At 45.5% G+C, this 17,304-nt stretch overlaps 1 protein-coding gene across 1 annotated transcript in view; it reads left to right on the forward strand.

Moving 5' to 3' along the window:
* lyrm4 (LYR motif containing 4) overlaps positions 1–15,961 on the forward strand; it is a 19,765-nt gene extending 3,804 nt beyond the window's left edge. Inside the window, exons 2-3 of the mRNA XM_069512381.1 lie at positions 2,075–2,195; positions 15,179–15,961. Coding sequence (XP_069368482.1) covers positions 2,075–2,195; positions 15,179–15,226 — 169 coding nt within the window. The 3' untranslated portion in view covers positions 15,227–15,961. The remainder of the gene's footprint in view (positions 1–2,074; positions 2,196–15,178) is intronic.
* Positions 15,962–17,304: the final 1,343 nt, after the last annotated feature.

A 17,304-nucleotide genomic window follows, 5' to 3' on the forward strand; every position in this document is an offset into this window, starting at 1 on the left:
AGTTTCCACATTGTTGGTATTTCTTCTCGTGTCCTCAGGTCATCTCAGTTGAACTGTGGCGTCACTGCCCCCCCGCCATGATTTCCTGTTTCATCCATATATGTTTTTAGAAGTCCTGTACAAACACAGACAAGATGAATGCAGAGTGCAAACAGAAGGATGCATCCTCACTTCATTTGAAACAGACGCGTCTCTTGTTTTACATAAAGGCAGCATGAATCTTTAGACTCGTCTTAATTTTGACTTTGAGAAATGAGAAACCACGACAGTTGTCGTCTTCTGCACATTTCTTCCCTGAGCTGCCTTAAAAAAAAAATCCTTTTAAAAGCATGAAAAAAGCCTGCAGGGCACAAACCCTCAGGTGTGAGGAGGAGGAAGAGCTCTGTCAGAATTAGGTCATCGCTCCGCACAGGAAAACGACAACAAACAACAACAAACTGAGTCAGGGTTTTTTCTTTGGTCTTCATGTGAGCCTAATTCTGTCTCTTTCTTTTTCTCCACCTAAAATAACTGTCCCGTGTGTGTGTGTGTGTGTGTGTGTGTGTGTGTGTGTGTGTGTGTGTGTGTGTGTGTGTGTGTGTGTGTGTGTGTGTGTGTGTGTGTGTGTGTGTGTGTGTGTGTGTGTGTTGACAAAAGCTTCTGATGAATAAGTAAATGTGGAAATCTCCTCTCTCTTCCTTCCCTTCTCCTCCTTCCCTCGTCTCCTCCTCTTCTTCCAAAGATCAGAGGAGAGAATTCCCTCTGAAGTGACACACAGCGCTCAGTGGAAGAAAGAGAAATACTTTGAGAAGAAGCAGGACTAATATAAATATGAGTTAGCTGAAGAAGCACAGCACTGTTTGCCAGAATAAATAAGGAACAGTTAGATTATAATCTTCTGACAGACTGTTCCTTGTCAGACACTTTGATAATGAAATCACTGCAGCGTGTTTATTAGTGTTTTAATCTCAATCTTAGTCTTGTTCGTCCCTGAGCTCCATCCATCCATCCAACCAGTTTCCCTGTCGCTCCGTCATGTCCTCGTGACGACCATCGTATTTAACCACATCATGTAAATCGAACGCATCACATTTTTACTGCTTCACTCTTAAGTCTTCAAAGAGCTCAGAAGACGGACAGAGAAGACGAATGTCTTTGCCGTGATGCGGCTTAACTTCCCAAGGTCGGCATTGTCGTTCGCTCACATCGGAGGAGCTGCCAGCTGTAACGAGGCCCAAGTCCATCAAGAGGAAGAGCTGAACATTAAACCAATCATCTTTTTCACTTCAGCTGCTCCTGCCAGAAAATATTTGAGCGTTTCCAATTTGTCTGTTCTGATCTGCTCCCTCATCTGTAGTTCATTATTCAGATTGTGTCATCGAGGCTGCAACACACACAACAGAAACACTGTGTGTGTGTGTCTGAGGTTACTGAGGTCCGGTTTGGCAGATTTCTAGCGCCCACGTTTAGATTCACACCAGCTGCTCGGTGCTGGTGCACAACAAGAGAATAACTCACATTTATCTGCACAGAAATACAATGTGTCCACGAGGGAATGTCTCAGGCTCTGAACCACATTTAAGCCAAAGTTAAACATCCTTCAAACTTCTTTCTTTTATCACAGTAGGACTTCACTTTACTCTTACACAATTTACACAGAAGACAGTTTTAGCTGTTTTCAGACCCACAGTGAAGTCCAGACATACAGAGGCTGTATGTGAGGACACAAATGTCCAAGTCAGTTAAATGTCAATGATTCATAAGATGTCAAACCCTCGGTCAGCTGTCAGCGGCGTCATATCCTCCATGTTGTGTTTGTATCTGTTGGTCGCCTGGATGTGAAATAATCACAGATCTGCTTTCAGCTCTTTAACGTTTCTGAAACGAGCTCATTCATTAGTGACCTCACTGGTTGTTTCACAGACCTCGAGGTTTATTTCTGTCCTGTTGATGAGGATTGTGGGTTTTTCTTGTGTAAACCTGTGTTTGGTCGTTTGTGTGTCTCCATTGCACATATTTGTCGTCTTTGTCATCTCCTGTCTTCTTGTTCTTGACTGTTAATGGACTGAATGAAACCAAAGTGTTTGTGTTACAGGACCTATGCACTGCGGAGGGTGCGTGATGCCTTCAGGGCCAACAGGAAAGTAGACGATCCAAAAACTGTGGCTCGACTGATGGAGGAGGGACAGCGGACAGTGGCTGTGATACAGAGACAGGTCTCTCACACACACACACACACACACACACACACACACACACACACACACACACACACAGTCTGTAGACTCAGGTTAACCAGGTTGACTAGAATGCAGATGAACAGCTGTTTACTAACTGACCACCTGTCGTACACACACACACACACACACACCGTCATTACCGTGGGTGCTCTGGTCTAATGACCTCACTGTCGGTCACTTTGTTCCCATAATGCATCAGCAGCTTCTCGGCCAATCCCACCGGAGGATTGTCAGGGTTAGGGTTAACCCCTTACAGCCTTTCTTCTCAAACACACACTTGATTGTGTGTGTGTGTGTGTGTGTGTGTGTGTGTGTGTGTGTGTGTGTGTGTGTGTGTGTGTGTGTGTGTTATATCAGTGAGGATTTATGAGTCACGTAGGTTTGTTAATGCAACTCACACACTCGTATATTCTTCCATGTTAGCAGAACACTGTCAGTCGACTGTTGAGTTTAGTGGAGTCAAATTTAATGATGGAATTTACATACTGACACTGAAATGAAAATAACAGATGGAAGCGTCGTCATGTTTATGCAGCACTTTTCTAAATAATACACTCGGATCAAAACGAAGGAGAAGATGAAATAAAACCAAACAATAATCAGACAAAGAAACTGAATTAATGTTTCCTGTCATCAAAGGGACGATACTCGTTAAAAAATAAGATTGTGAACAAACAGAAATGTGTTGAAGTCGTAAATGACCAGCGAGCTGTGAGGTGTCTTGTGATACCACGACATGCCTCAAGAGGCAACACTGAGTCGGAGTCCGGTCTGGTTTAAGTTTGATCTGTGAAGAAGAAACAGTTTAGTTTATAAGCCTGTGTTGCATCCGATGATTCTTCTGCTGCCTCCCTCTCCTTCCTCCTCATCCTCGCTCTCCTCTTCCTCACGTTGTTCAGCCCTCGTCTGTCTGATCAGCCTCTGGGTCATTTCCTCCCATGGTGCACTTGTTTGAACTCTGTGTTTGCACCTGGGTGCAGAACAGAAAAGACTGCAGTGGTTTGTTCGAGCTGTGAACGTGGTCCGACCTCGGTCTGACCCGTGGGGGAGCGGCGAGGTCGGCGCAGTTTAAGAAGGAAACAGTCGACACGACATGAGTGTGGTTCAGATGAGCTGCGGAGGCTGCGCTCTGTTCACGACTCCGCATCTCACCCACACTCACGGATTCATGCATCAGAGAATCAACATGGACCTTGTTACATAGCAGCTGCAGTAGTACAGGAAGCACACACACACACACACACACACACACACACACACACACACACACACACACACACACACACACACACACACACAGCCCCATGATATAGTGTGACCACCACAATACTGCAACCAAAGAACCTTTACCACTCAAAGCTGAGAAGAGTCTACAGCTGTGTCCCAGTTCTGCTCAGGCCAAACCGATGAGAGGCTGTCCGGTCTGCGGAGGATTTCCGTGATTTGCGTCTCTAGCTTGTTTCGCCCTCACCGCTGTCGCCTAGCAACAGAGCTGTGGTTGGACAGGGCGTGAAAGTTTAAGTCCTTGTCCACACTGCTGCAGATATTCTTTTAAGAAAACCTTTGTCGGTTGGCCTGAGAGGGATCCACCCGTCGGAGCCTTCGTTGCTCGGGGGTGAAAGGACACATTTTTCATTCACATCTGAAGGGGCCTTAGTAATGAGACAGTCTAGTCGCACCATCAGTCTTCAAATGCGGCCCCTGAAAGATGCAACCTCTGAATTGAGACACGGCCCAGATCTACGTCTTGGTCTCGAGCTGCTTCTCTCTGTAATCTCTTCTTCGCGTTCATACAGTGTGTGGGTGTATGAATTTATCTGCTGCCCGCTGAGTGTGCTCGTGTCTCTGCATCACTGACTGTGTGAGCTAAAAAGTTCAGTTTATTCTTAATTGTGTCTCTATGCCTGCATGTAAACTGTGAGTGAGTGTGTGTGTGTGTGTGTGTCTTTGTAAGTTAGTTAGGGAGTAAACATGATGGATTGCAGCTGCAGAGCTGCCTCCATTGGTGCAGGAGAAAGTTTGTGTGTGTGTGTAATGAGGGGGGGAAAGTAAAGGCTTGTATAAATGTGAATGAGAGAAGGAACAGAGGAGGATGAGACAGAGTCGTAGTAAAAGGTGGACGCAGACTTAGTGGACAAACAAACACTGAAAGAAAGAGAAATACTTTATTCGTAGGACTTGTTAATGTTATTGTGTGTGTGTGTGTGTGTGTGTGTGTGTGTGTGTGTGTGTGTGTGTGTGTGTGTGTGTGTGTGTGTGTGTGTGTGTGTGTGTGTGTGTCTCTCTCACCCATTACTGCTGCTTAATGTCACACAGCCTCCGGCCATCATGGCTCAATTGAGATTAAATGCCACATCGGGCTCTGAGTTAAGCCTGTCATGTCGGGGGGGGGGGGGCAGTGACATGTTGAGGGGAAACAACTCGAGGCTCTGTGGGATTCACCTGTCGAAACAGTTTTGTCGTCGGCCGTGGTGTGATCCGTGTCCCAGCAGCCACCAGGGGGAGATCAACACCCCTTTTTGGAGCCGTGATGTCGTCCATCTTTATTTACGCCTGGGTATAAATAACATCTGCTGTTTGGTTAAGACTGTAACTTTAACTCTTAATCATTCTGCAGCTCCTTCCAGCAGAAACACATATAAATGTTCCCACTTCATTCTGCCGACAGGTTTGATGTTGCACTTATGAAGATTTGTTTTTGTTTCTATCATTTATTGGCAGATTTATGGATTTTCATAAACAATGGACGTTGGACATAATGATGTAACTCATACTTGAAATATGTTGGTATCGGGTTTGTTGTGACGCCATAAATCTACACCAGCTAATTCTAATTCCTCTGAGTCCGGCTTCAGAGAAACAAACCCACTGTGGTGACAGTGTGAAAATATAATCTACAGTTCTCAGGTGACTGTTGAGTTATTACGTTTTCTGAACATATCTTTGTAAATGATGACAGGTCGCTGTTTTCTGCTCAGCTGTTACTGAGACTTCACAATGTGACAGTAAAGAGTCTCTCCACCGCATTAAATAACTGCAGCTACGACCAAACAACCACCCGATGAAGCGCTCGCCGACACGGGAGACAAACCTGTTCTCTTCTCTGACTCGGTTTCAGCTCGGCTTCTGCTCAGTTTGGGGAAACCAGAGATTTTAGGAACGCCTGAAGCAGACAGGAGCTGAACGGAGAAATACGATGATGCCATCACCTCCTGCTCTTTTCCTGGCTGCTGTCATTCCTTTTGTTTCTCCTCCCCTTTTCTTCTCCTGCTCCTCCTCCATCTTTCAAACTGCAGAAAATCCCCCAGCCCTCCTCCCTCCATCCAGCCCTCCTCCCTCCATCCAGCCCTCCTCCCTCAGAAATCCCACGCCCTCACTGCAGCTTCTACACCTGACTGCCTCAGGAGTGCTGGTAGCTTTACGGAGCTTTAGACCGTCACACACACGGCCACACACATCTACTGTATCTGACATCATACTGTAAAACAGGCTATGAAAGAGGGGAGTGAGCTGTTCAGGTGGATTAAAGCGTGACAGCTTTTTTACTTCCTGTCCTCCTCCTCCTCCTCTGACTCATAAAATATTATACTGAGGCAGGAGAGGAGGCAGCAGCAGGAGCACAGGTCCAGGTGAACGTCAGCTGAAACAAAGACAGTGCTGGGTTGGTATCATCGGTACTCTCATTGACTTGTAGACCTGCAAACAGCAGCACAGGCATCAAGTGAAACAGGTGTTTAAAGCCTGACAGAGAACAGAACTTTTAAACGATGTAATCTGAAGAACGTTATATTTGAGGTCTGTTGGTTTTGGGGCGTTGCTTTGCTCAGAAACGAGTTAATTTCTGAACAAGTGTTGAAAGGAATCATAAAAGTGAAATCCAAAATATCTCTTCTGCAGCAGGAGAACAGAGTCTAAGAGAAGTGTACTCTGGAACATCTGATCTTTTTCTCCCCTCTCATCTCTCCTGGTCTCTCTTGGCCTTCCCATCATCACCAACCCCACACACATCGGAGCACTGAAGTCTGGAGTATTGATTTCTGACGACTGAAGCCCTCAAAAATTCAACCCACCATCCCCTGCTCCCCTCAGAAGCTGCACAGCTGCTCAGTCTTTGAAAATAGCTGGCGTTAGACAACACCATTATTACAGCAGCATGTCGTGCGGAGCCCTTTGCTCCAGTAGGTTTATGAGGATCCAGATCGCCTGTGGTTCGTAGGTATCGACCTGACAAACTGCAAGAAGTTTTTTTTTTTTAGTTTGTTATAATCTCGCTGTGTTACAACCGTGAATCATTTACAGCTTCGATTCAGAAGACCCACTTGTCCACGTCTTCGGCCTGGACAGTGAAGCGAGAGAGGGGCAGGCAGGTCTGTGTGGCGTGAGGAGGGAACCGAGCCGCAGGGAGGAGCTGTCAGTTTACCAGGCGTTCTGCGTTCCAACAGAGAGACTGGGGGGTCGACCCAGAACTCACTGGAGGGACGACGCCTCCCATCCAGCCTGGAAATACCACCTTTATTTTGTCAAATCATCAAGAAACATTACTAAAGACAATTTGCTCTCAGTCTAATTAAGAAACCTGATGTAAAACTCAAACTAGAAAGTAATAGAGACGTTTTCGGGTTGTAATTCAGCAACATATCCCATTAGTGCTGACTGTTGGCAGGCCCTTCAGTCCTTCTGGGTGCTGCGTACGACTGCTCACAACATGAATCACTCTGTCGAGAGGCTGAATAGATTTCACATAAACACTGATTGCTCTTTGAGAGGAAAAGAAATGTACAGTTTCAAAAACATCTCTGTGGACTGTGTCAGTCTGTTGCTTCAGGATTTCAGAGAATGTTTGCACTTTGACAGTAATTCAGAATAATTGTTTATTATGTGTCCTGCTGATGTAACGTGGGAGTGGTGGAAATCGTGTTTTCACCAGACTGCTTCGCTGATACAAGTAGTTAGTGTTTGGTTTTATGTTGAATACCTAAACTCTGCAGCGTCCATGGATCACCAGCTTCAATACTCAGTGAACTTCATTTGTCGGTTTTTCTTCTATTCTTAGAAATCTAGGTCTGATGCAATAATGATCCTCAGGCCTCCTCTGCACGCACACAGACACACAGACAGACACACACACAGCCTCTGCATGATGAAATTCATTGACTGGAGAAGGCAATGTGACGCAAGGACAAAAGTTAGAAACTGGCAAAGAGGAGGAGGAGGAGGAGGAGGAGGAGGACACCCAGTGAGAGGGGAGGAGGAGGTGAAAGGAAAAAGATCCTAATGAGTGTTTTCTGATCTGAAGAGGTTTCACAGACGCTCTTCATCTCAGAGTCTGTAGCTGCGAAGTTTAGGTCAACTTGTCAAAATACAAGAGGGAGGACAGAAGAGACGATCTGCTCTCAGGAGTTCACCTGAATCGCTGCTGTAGTTTTACTCCCACGCTCTTTGGCTACGTCCAAACAATGATGTTTTTCTTTACTCCATCTTATCAGCGCTGCACGTCTCTCCTCATAAAGTTCTGCCGCTGTGGAAATGAGCATCTCACCTGAATTACCGGCTAACCTGCCCTCCCCTGGATCTCAAGTGGCACCGCTCCGTTTCATCTGTATCCTTAAGCTCTCAGGAGACATGGACAAATATGGACTAGATGAATTGCAGACGAAAGCCTCTATAGTTAATGAACGTTCGTAACATTGAGCAGTAAATGAACCTTAGGAAGTGACAGCGACGCAGCTATGATGATTTGACATGCTATACGTATATACATGTACTGCAGCCAGCCACCAGGGGTCGATAGAGGCGATTTGGCTTTTGTATTTGACTCACGTTCGGGGAAAATCACGGAAGCCGTCTCTGGCCACAGGAGAGAAGACGTCTCCAGTGTCAGACACTTTGTTTGTGCATCCATCAGCCCAAACCTCCGCCCGGGTTCAGACCTGCTCTGCCCGAGGAGACGACAGTTGGTCGTTCTGTAAAAAAACAATAAGTCCTGCTGCTTCTGCCGACAGTTATTATTCAGTGTCGTTATTATTGACTGTTGGAACAAACGAGCAGTGGATGGATCCAGAATAAGTGTGAAGCCTCAGCAGTGGAGCTGGTACTCAGCCACATGTGGATCGGTGTCTTCCATTAGTCTGAAGTGGACTGTTGTTTCATAACTGACTGAAGGACTCGCTCCTCTCCGCTCTTTATGAGTCACTCGCTCAGTTTCTTTCACTCGTTCTCCTCCAGCAGATTGCCAACCAGTCAATCGATTCCCTTCGCTCAAAATCACTGCTTCTCATTTTCCTCAGCTCGGCCGTATTGATGTGTGTGTGAGAGGACGAGTGTTTCCTCGTCTCTGTCCGTCCTCTGCGATACTGAGACCTCAAACCTGTTGGGGAGGTCCAGGTGTTTGCTGGTCCCTGAGCAGCAGGAGGTGGTTTGAGCTGCTGTGTTTAGGATTTAACTTGATAACAGTGATGGTTTTGTCTTAATGAGTGGACAGAGATCTGAGGGCTTCTGTTCTAGAGGAACCCTCCGAACGTTCTTATTCACTGTGGCTCAATTTTCAATGTGAATTATTCGTTAAATCGTTAAAAGAAACATTGGACAGAAATTCAAATGAAGAACCTGAATATGAGCAGAACATGTCTCCACAAATGAATCCTGGTGTTTTACAAACTGGGAACCGAAACAGAAACTGGTGTCAGGCCTGATCTCTTTCCTGTGTGAGGCATCGCTCACGTGGACACACGTGATGTTTCCTGTCGTCTGTCAACTCCTGATGTAAGAGAGGAAAAGAAAAATCAGGAATAAATCGTGTCTGTGGGGCGAGAATGAGAAATTGCAGAAAGAGCAAACGTAACAATGGAAGCGTAACAGCTCTTGCAATTTATAACCAGCTGTCCTCCGTGATTCCTTCTTCTCCTCTTCCTCCTCCTTTTCATCTTCTCTGCCTCCTCTCTCCGTCTCTTGGTGCGACGGACTGAAACGGGAGATCACAGCAGAGTCTGGCTGCCAGGGAGGGAACTCCCCACTCACACACACACACACACAGGCACACACACACACACACACACTCTGCAGGATTTCTCTGATATGTGAGCACAGTCTTCCTTCGCTCCCTAATTAGCCTTCGCTCAGAGTGAAAAGATTTAACGTTTAGAAACGGAAGCTGCTCGTCTGTTCTACTGTTCTCAGTTTATTTCCATGTGGGCGTGACTCCACCACCGCTCAGTCACGTTTTAATTACTCTTAAACTGCACCATGAGGGGGCGGGGCCTGGTCTTAAGTGCCGGCACGTGATTGGCTGCGAGCCTGTGAAGCAGGTGGGGACTATTTTTCTTTTAGAGCCGTTGTAGCCAATTAACAAGACAAGAGACGGTCAAACAAGCTCGTTAAGGCTGGTGGGTGGGGCCTAAGTGAAGGGGATTTCCAAGGTCACACACACACACACACACACACACACACACACACACACACACAGTAACAGTAAGAGGGATGTGTAAATGAAGACGTCCCATTGGTCCCTTTCTAAGATGTCTGGCGCTCATACACACACACACACACACAACAGGGAGAGCAGAGGGAGGCTCCTATTGCAGTACTGTACAAAATGTGTGTGTGTGTGTATGTGTGTGTGTGTGTGTGTGTGTGTGTCAGGATCTCTTCTCAGTGGAAGCAGTAAACACTCAGGACATGTAGATGGAGGGCGGTGGTGTCTCTGCAGCAGATTGTCACTGACTGACTGTGTCTCCACTCGTGTTTTTATATCTCAGGGTCATTGGAAATTAAAATGCTGTCATGAAAACCGTCCAGATACGATACATAGCAGAGTGTGGACATGAAACGTTAACGATGTGCGAACACGTTCTTTAGCAGTCGCCGTATAAAGTCCCGCTGCTTCGAATGTCTTAAGACCCTTTCACATAGAAAGCAGCTTAAAGTGAAGGTCCAGAAAAATTGTGTGTATGAGTTTACTGTCAAAGTTATACATGATTCATTGATTGGATTTTTAGCTGTAACATAAATGTGTTGAGGTAAAAGAGTAAAGTATGCATCAGTACTACATGTACTGATACTTCATGCTGGTGTTATCTCACTCTGATCAAGTCTTTGTAAAAAACTATATTTCTTTGAATTAATAAATAGATTCTACTTTATTCCACTTTGATAAAAGACGTTTGTATAATTTTTGTTTTCCTGCTGGAATCAGAGATTAGTGTTTTTTTAGCGTTCCTATTCTCACTTTGTCTGTGATGTGTCACCAGGGACTTTTTTTTTTTTGGCTGTCTGGTGCGACCCAGATTTTGAATTTAAATTGACTCTGAACTGAGAGATGTGTGAACAGAGGAGGTGAAAGAGAGACAAAGAGAAGGATAGATCAATATTCTCTACTGTTCTCATATTAATAGACTTGTACGGTGCTTTGGCAGCAACGACTTTTGACAGCGATGCCAATAAAGATTCTTAAATCTCAGCCAGACTGAAACAATAAGGAGAGAGGGAGAGGAAATAAGAGCAGAGAAGTGAAGTATCAGCAGCCGACGAAAACATTTAAAATAGGGATTTGATCGGTTAGAGGTAAAAAAACTTTGGTGAATGTAGGAAATAAAATCACATCTCAACTTAATTGTTTAGTGTCACCTGATGGAAAGTTTTTCTCCTTTGACGTCAGGACGTTTTCCAGAGGTCGTGTCTGAAAAGGCTGAATTTAGGAATCCACTGAGTTCTTTTTTCTTAATCCTGCTGACAAACAAACAAACCAAAGGACCAGAGTGAATCACTGACAACATTCATGTTGTTCTCGTCTTGTCTGTATGAGAAGAAATGAAAAGCAGAAGTGATGACTGCAGTGAGAGAGACACAGCGTTGAAAACGTCCCGTAGTGCTCCTGAACACAACACGCATGAATAATTAATGAGGAGTCAAAGCCAGAGGAGACGCTGGCACTTTAGAAAACACACACAGGACGTTTCACAGGGACGTTCAAATACTCCAGCAACACACACACACACACACACACACACACACACACACACACACAGGAAGAAGCTGGAGGACGAGGTAGAAAAGATTGAAAGAGAGTTTGACAGCGGAGGCCGCCGCCGAGGCTCCTTCATGCACAAACACTCAGCAGGAAAGCAGAGGACAAATTAAGGGAGGCAGGGAGGGACAAACGAGGGAGATACGGGAGGTTAAGGGGAAGAATGAGAACGGAGAGAAGTAATTGCTGGATTAGCATGAATCAAAGCAGCGGGACGCTTAAGATGCAGAGACACCGACCTTCATAACGCTACCCCCACCCTGCTGAAGTGTCCTTGAGCAAGATGCAGAATCCCTGTGGTGATCAGGGACATGGCAGCAGATCAGCTGTTTGTGTGTCAGAATTTGAAGAAGCCATGACGGCAACGTAAAGACATGAGAGAGAGAAAACCCTTCGGTGTTCGTCTTTTGGAGGAAGTCTAAAGTCTGTTGAGACAAATTCAGGAGTTGGATTGATTTAGTTTAAAACATCATTTTGAAATGAGAACTGATTCTTAATGACGGTGTAATGTCGGCCCAGCGTCGGGTTCCTGTTGTCTGAGCGTGTCATGGCCTAAACTGTAACACCCAGTCAGTGAGTGCAGCTCGGTCTGACTTCTCTGGAGAAATAAAAGGTTTTAAAAGAAAAGAGCTGAACTCAGTAAACCGTCTGTTTCTTGTTTGGAGCTTCAGGCAACAGAGTTTGTGATAAAACACCTAAAAGGTCCCAGCGAGAGACGAGACGGAGAGACAGATGAAAGTGATGTATAGTTTATATTTCTAGAGAAGTTTCACCTCCATTCAAGACACAACAGTTAATTCTGTTGCTCTCTCTTCTCGCTCGCTCGCTGTTCTTCCTGTCGTCCTCTGCAGTGATGACACTTAGCTTTGCCTCTACGCCGCCGCCGCTAAACTTTGCATCAACTTTTCACACACAAATGAACTCGAGTGGTTTTTTTTTTCTTCTGACTTTTCATCTTCACTTGTATTTGTGGTCGATGCTGACGGAGACGTTCACCGTGTGTTTGTGTGTAAATATCAGGTTAACTGCTTTTATTTCTTCATCTCGTCTGACATTTGTCTGAGTGAACAAACTGTCTCAGTCTCAGGACGTAAACGCTTCTTACCTGTTGACTTTTTATAATGTCAGTGGTGACAGTTCACACACCTTCATTTCATAGGTTTCCACCTCAGCGCTCGTCCTGTCCTCCGTTAAATCTCTCACATGTGTCGCACTTTGCCAAAAGTCTTGAAGGATCATGATTTAGAGGAACGACCCGGAGGACGAGTGTAGAAACTAAAAACTGAACAACCTGACGCTGATTAAAACATCAAATCGAGCTGTTCAGGGAGATTGTGGCTGAACGACTCCGGAGTCGAACGTCGTTTACGTGAATGAAACGTTTGGAGGGTTCTTCATCTTGTTTTTTCCGTCTCGCTGCTGCCTGACATTCAGGACTAAACACTCAGCGGTGGATTCAGTCGTCAGACGGTTGAATGTGTTTCCTCCGCCGACTGCTCGCCTCTCATCTCCTGACAAATGGAAAGTCTGTAATGGTGCGGAGCTCCTTATGCCCTGTGTATTATCTACCTGAGCACCTCTCATCCTCCTGCTTCCCTGGCTCTCCATCCCCGGCCTCCTCCTCTCGCTCACGCACTCAAAGGCCTCGATGAATTCCAGCTTGACAACAGCCTGACGTCCGACCCCGTGTCTTTTAATCCCTCTTCCCCTCTTTTCTGGCGCTCACAGGAGAAAACCTCATTTTCTTTGTCTGTGCCGCTCTGCTGGCCTCCTCCAGGTCTCCCTGCGTCGCTTCATCTCTTTCCTCCCACTTTCAACGGCTCTTTAGCTTCGATTTCTACTGTCTCCTGCTGTTCGGCGCAGCGTCTCTTTTTTAACTGCACGCTGCTGTGGACGGTTTTCACCAGAATTAGCAGCTACTTTCACTGGTTTGTCATCCGCCCACAGTGGAAGAAGTCGGTACAACATCCAAAATACTTGTGTTGGTGCAGACACCGGCCCACTTAGTGTTAAAATAGAGACCTTGAGAAATAGACCTCAGATACTTCAGCTAGCAGCCGGCGAGATACATGAACTCCTACATACGAGTTTTAATCATTAACACATTCATTTAATACAAATTAAACAAACAGTTGAATCTCATATTTTTATGAAATATCAGTTTTCTGTTCAATCTTGTTCTGAAAAGTGACGTCGTCAGGTCAATGAACTGTCGTAGTGTCAAGTATTTCCACATGTATCCGAGTACATGTACTTTACTCTCCAGCATTGATGAAGTGTACGAGGTAGACTATATGAGAGAGAGAGAGAGAACGAGGTAGACTATATGAGAGAGAGAGAGAGAACGAGGTAGACTATATGAGAGAGAGAGAGAACGAGGTAGACTATATGAGAGAGAGAGAGAGAACGAGGTAGACTATATGAGAGAGAGAGAGAGAACGAGGTAGACTATATGAGAGAGAGAGAGAACGAGGTAGACTATATGAGAGAGAGAGAGAGAACGAGGTAGACTATATGAGAGAGAGAGAGAGAACGAGGTAGACTATATGAGAGAGAGAGAGAGAACGAGGTAGACTATATGAGAGAGAGAGAGAGAACGAGGTAGACTATATGAGAGAGAGAGAGAACGAGGTAGACTATATGAGAGAGAGAGAGAGAACGAGGTAGACTATATGAGAGAGAGAGAGAACGAGGTAGACTATATGAGAGAGAGAGAGAGAACGAGGTAGACTATATGAGAGAGAGAGAGAGAACGAGGTAGACTATATGAGAGAGAGAGAGAGAACGAGGTAGGCTATATGAGAGAGAGAGAGAACGAGGTAGACTATATGAGAGAGAGAGAGAGAACGAGGTAGACTATATGAGAGAGAGAGAGAACGAGGTAGACTATATGAGAGAGAGAGAGAGAACGAGGTAGACTATATGAGAGAGAGAGAGAGAACGAGGTAGACTATATGAGAGAGAGAGAGAGAACGAGGTAGACTATATGAGAGAGAGAGAGAACGAGGTAGACTATATGAGAGAGAGAGAGAACGAGGTAGGCTATATGAGAGAGAGAGAACGAGGTAGGCTATATGAGAGAGAGAGAGAGAGAACGAGGTAGGCTATATGAGAGAGAGAGAATGAGGTAGACTGACTGCACGAGAGAGAGCGAGAGAGAGGGAGGTTAAGTGGGCTGGACAAAAAAAGAGAGAGCGATGGACTGTATGAAGAGCGGTAGAGTGAGGTAGACTATATATGAGAGAGAGAGAGGCCATCCCTTTGTTATCAGCCACAGCCGCAGCAATTTACATGAGGGCCGAGCCTCCTCACAGCTGATTGGTCCAGAGCCACCCGCCTCCCTCCAACGCCACAGTCCAACCAATCAGGACATCACACACACACACACACACACACACACAGAGGTGAGAGAGGGTCTTCTCTGATGGAGGAATGAGAGAGAGAGAGAGAGAGAGAGAGAGAGAGAGAGAGAGAGAATCAGTTGTTTGTGAGCAGATTGTGCCTCCTGGTGGTGAAGCAGTGATATGACCTAATTTAAAAACACACTAGCACCAGTTTACTGCAGGAGCCTGAGTCAGCTGAATAACACACACACACAAACAACACACACACACACACACACAAACAACACACACACATCCTGACGTCCTGCAGATACACAAACTGTTCTTAACACGTGTTGAACACAAAGTGTGTGTGTGTGTGTGTGTGTGTGTGTGTGTGTGTGTGTGTGTGTGTGTGTGTGTGTGTGTGTGTGTGTGTGTTCTGGACTGTGGCCTGAACACACAGTGCAGCTGCGTCTCACTTGCCTGTAATTGGTTCTTTCATTTGACGACAGAGCAAATATTGACTCAACACAGTGACGAGAGTCTCTGGACATGTAACTCACACCACAGTCCTCTAGCGCCACCCTCAGGACATCTCTGTGTCTCTGTAGGTCTCTGTGGGGAAGATGTACGAGACCCAGAAGATGGTGTTGGAGTGAACGGACGGAGAAGAGGAGGAGGACTGTGACATCAGACGACAGGACGTGACATCAGAGACGGGAGCCAATCACTGCTCGGACGTCACCAACCTGCTTCCTCCATCTTTAATTTGACACATCCGTGACTGGCGGAGGTGTGAAATGCATTGTGGGAGATGTAGGACTGAAGTACACGGAGTTTAAATTTCAGGGCTGCACTGATCACAGTATTTTTACAGTAGTGACGGAGTTTTTATCTGTGACCTCATTGTTTCTGTCAAACAATCGTTAATGTTTCCTCAACGTTGATTCACTAAATCCAGTTTGACCATTAAAACTACGGAGCCGTGTTTTCTGAATCCGCTCATTAACACAAACTGACACAAACATGTGGTCGAACACTGATATTAATCCAGAGTCAAAGCAGAAATCTGAATCTGAAACTACGTGAAAACACGAGGATTGAACCAGATGATTGATCAGTGCAGCCGTGATGTTGTTTTCTTTGATTTCTCGATTGTTATTTTTGTACTTTTACGCACAATTAGTCGATCCAACTAGAGATTATCTTCTTGTTGTATAGAAGCTAAGAGCTGAGGAGGTTTGACGACTCAACCAAACTTACACATAAATAAGCGTGTAGATGTATTTAAATGTTATAATTCATCTGTTTGTTTTCCTGTGTTCAGAAGTTTAGCGTCTCGCTCGTACTTTGTGTTGTGACCCTCAACCCTGAATAAATCTGAGCATCACAGACTTCCTGTCCTGAGCTCTCGTCTGTATATGATTCCGGGTTAAAGCCGAGATGCTGCTGACGCTGATCTAAACCAATACGATGGACGTGGGTCACAGGAAACCTGCAGCTCTGGGTGAAGGTTTGAGGTCAAATCATTTCTCTTGAAGTCGTTATTATTATATATATTATAATTATAGTTATTATACATGTGTGAACGTGACTGTAAATCACTTTGTCTTTACTTCACCACACACCTGTACCTGCTCACTTCCTGCCCCTGCGTTTATGACCAGGGAACCCCCTTACGCTCGGTTCCCATTTCTGAGACGAGCGTCTCACGATAGAGTCGCACTGAATTTTGAGCTTCGTTCTTCTCGTCCGCGTCCAATCGTCCACCTTCCAAGTTCCAATCTGTCGAGTCCTATATTATAATCCTCAGAGGACCGAGGTGAAAACAAAACCTGAGACACTCGACGACTCCACACAACCGACCAATCAGACAAACCTGTCAGACGTTATGATTAATGGAAGTGTGTGTCTGTCTGTCTGTGTGTGTGTTTGTGTGTGTGTCTGTGTGTGTGTGTGTGTGTGTGTGTGAAGCAGGTGACTGACCCACAAGGTTCCAGCCACTGCTATAAATAGACTCGTTTGTTTGACCAAGACGACACTGTGGCCCCCTTACACACACACACACACACACACACACACACACACACACACACACACACACTGGACGATCACGTTGCTCAATCAGTGTTTCATCAGACGGACACACACTCAGGATGTTTCTCTGAGTGTCTGCAGAGTCAAACGTGTTTGGTTCAAGTCCGACCCACGAAGCTTTGATCCGAACTCAGGAGATTAAACTGAAACAGACGTTTTCTCTTTTCGTGAAACTGGTTAAACACAAAGTTGTGTGTGTGTGTCTGTCGGTGTGTGTGTACATTTTTTTTATTTCCAGACTCGTGAGGTCACTGTGACCTTTGACCTCTTATCAGTTTCTCTTTTAGTCCAAGTGAACGTTTGAACTAATTCGTTCACGGTGATTCTGACAAATCGAGTTCATAAGAATGAGACTTTTTTTTTCTGCGAGCTTCTTAAACTATTAGCCTCCGCGGCGTCCATGTTGCTGTAGCCTAGCAGCGACGCAGCCACAGCTAAACATCTTGAACGCAGAGTTCACCATGAACTTCCCGTGTCACAGCGCCGTTAGCTGAGTTGTGACATTCTGCAGCGACTCCTGATCAAACACACGCTTCATGTGGCGTTCATGTGTCTGTCAGAGAATGTGAGGTCACGATTGTCGGATTATTACAGGAGAAAGTCCAGCGCTCTGAGATTTATGTGAAATATTGACCCTGGT

Source organism: Paralichthys olivaceus, chromosome 17 (genome assembly GCF_024713975.1).
Source record: "Paralichthys olivaceus isolate ysfri-2021 chromosome 17, ASM2471397v2, whole genome shotgun sequence".
NCBI classification, from domain to species: domain Eukaryota; kingdom Metazoa; phylum Chordata; class Actinopteri; order Pleuronectiformes; family Paralichthyidae; genus Paralichthys; species Paralichthys olivaceus.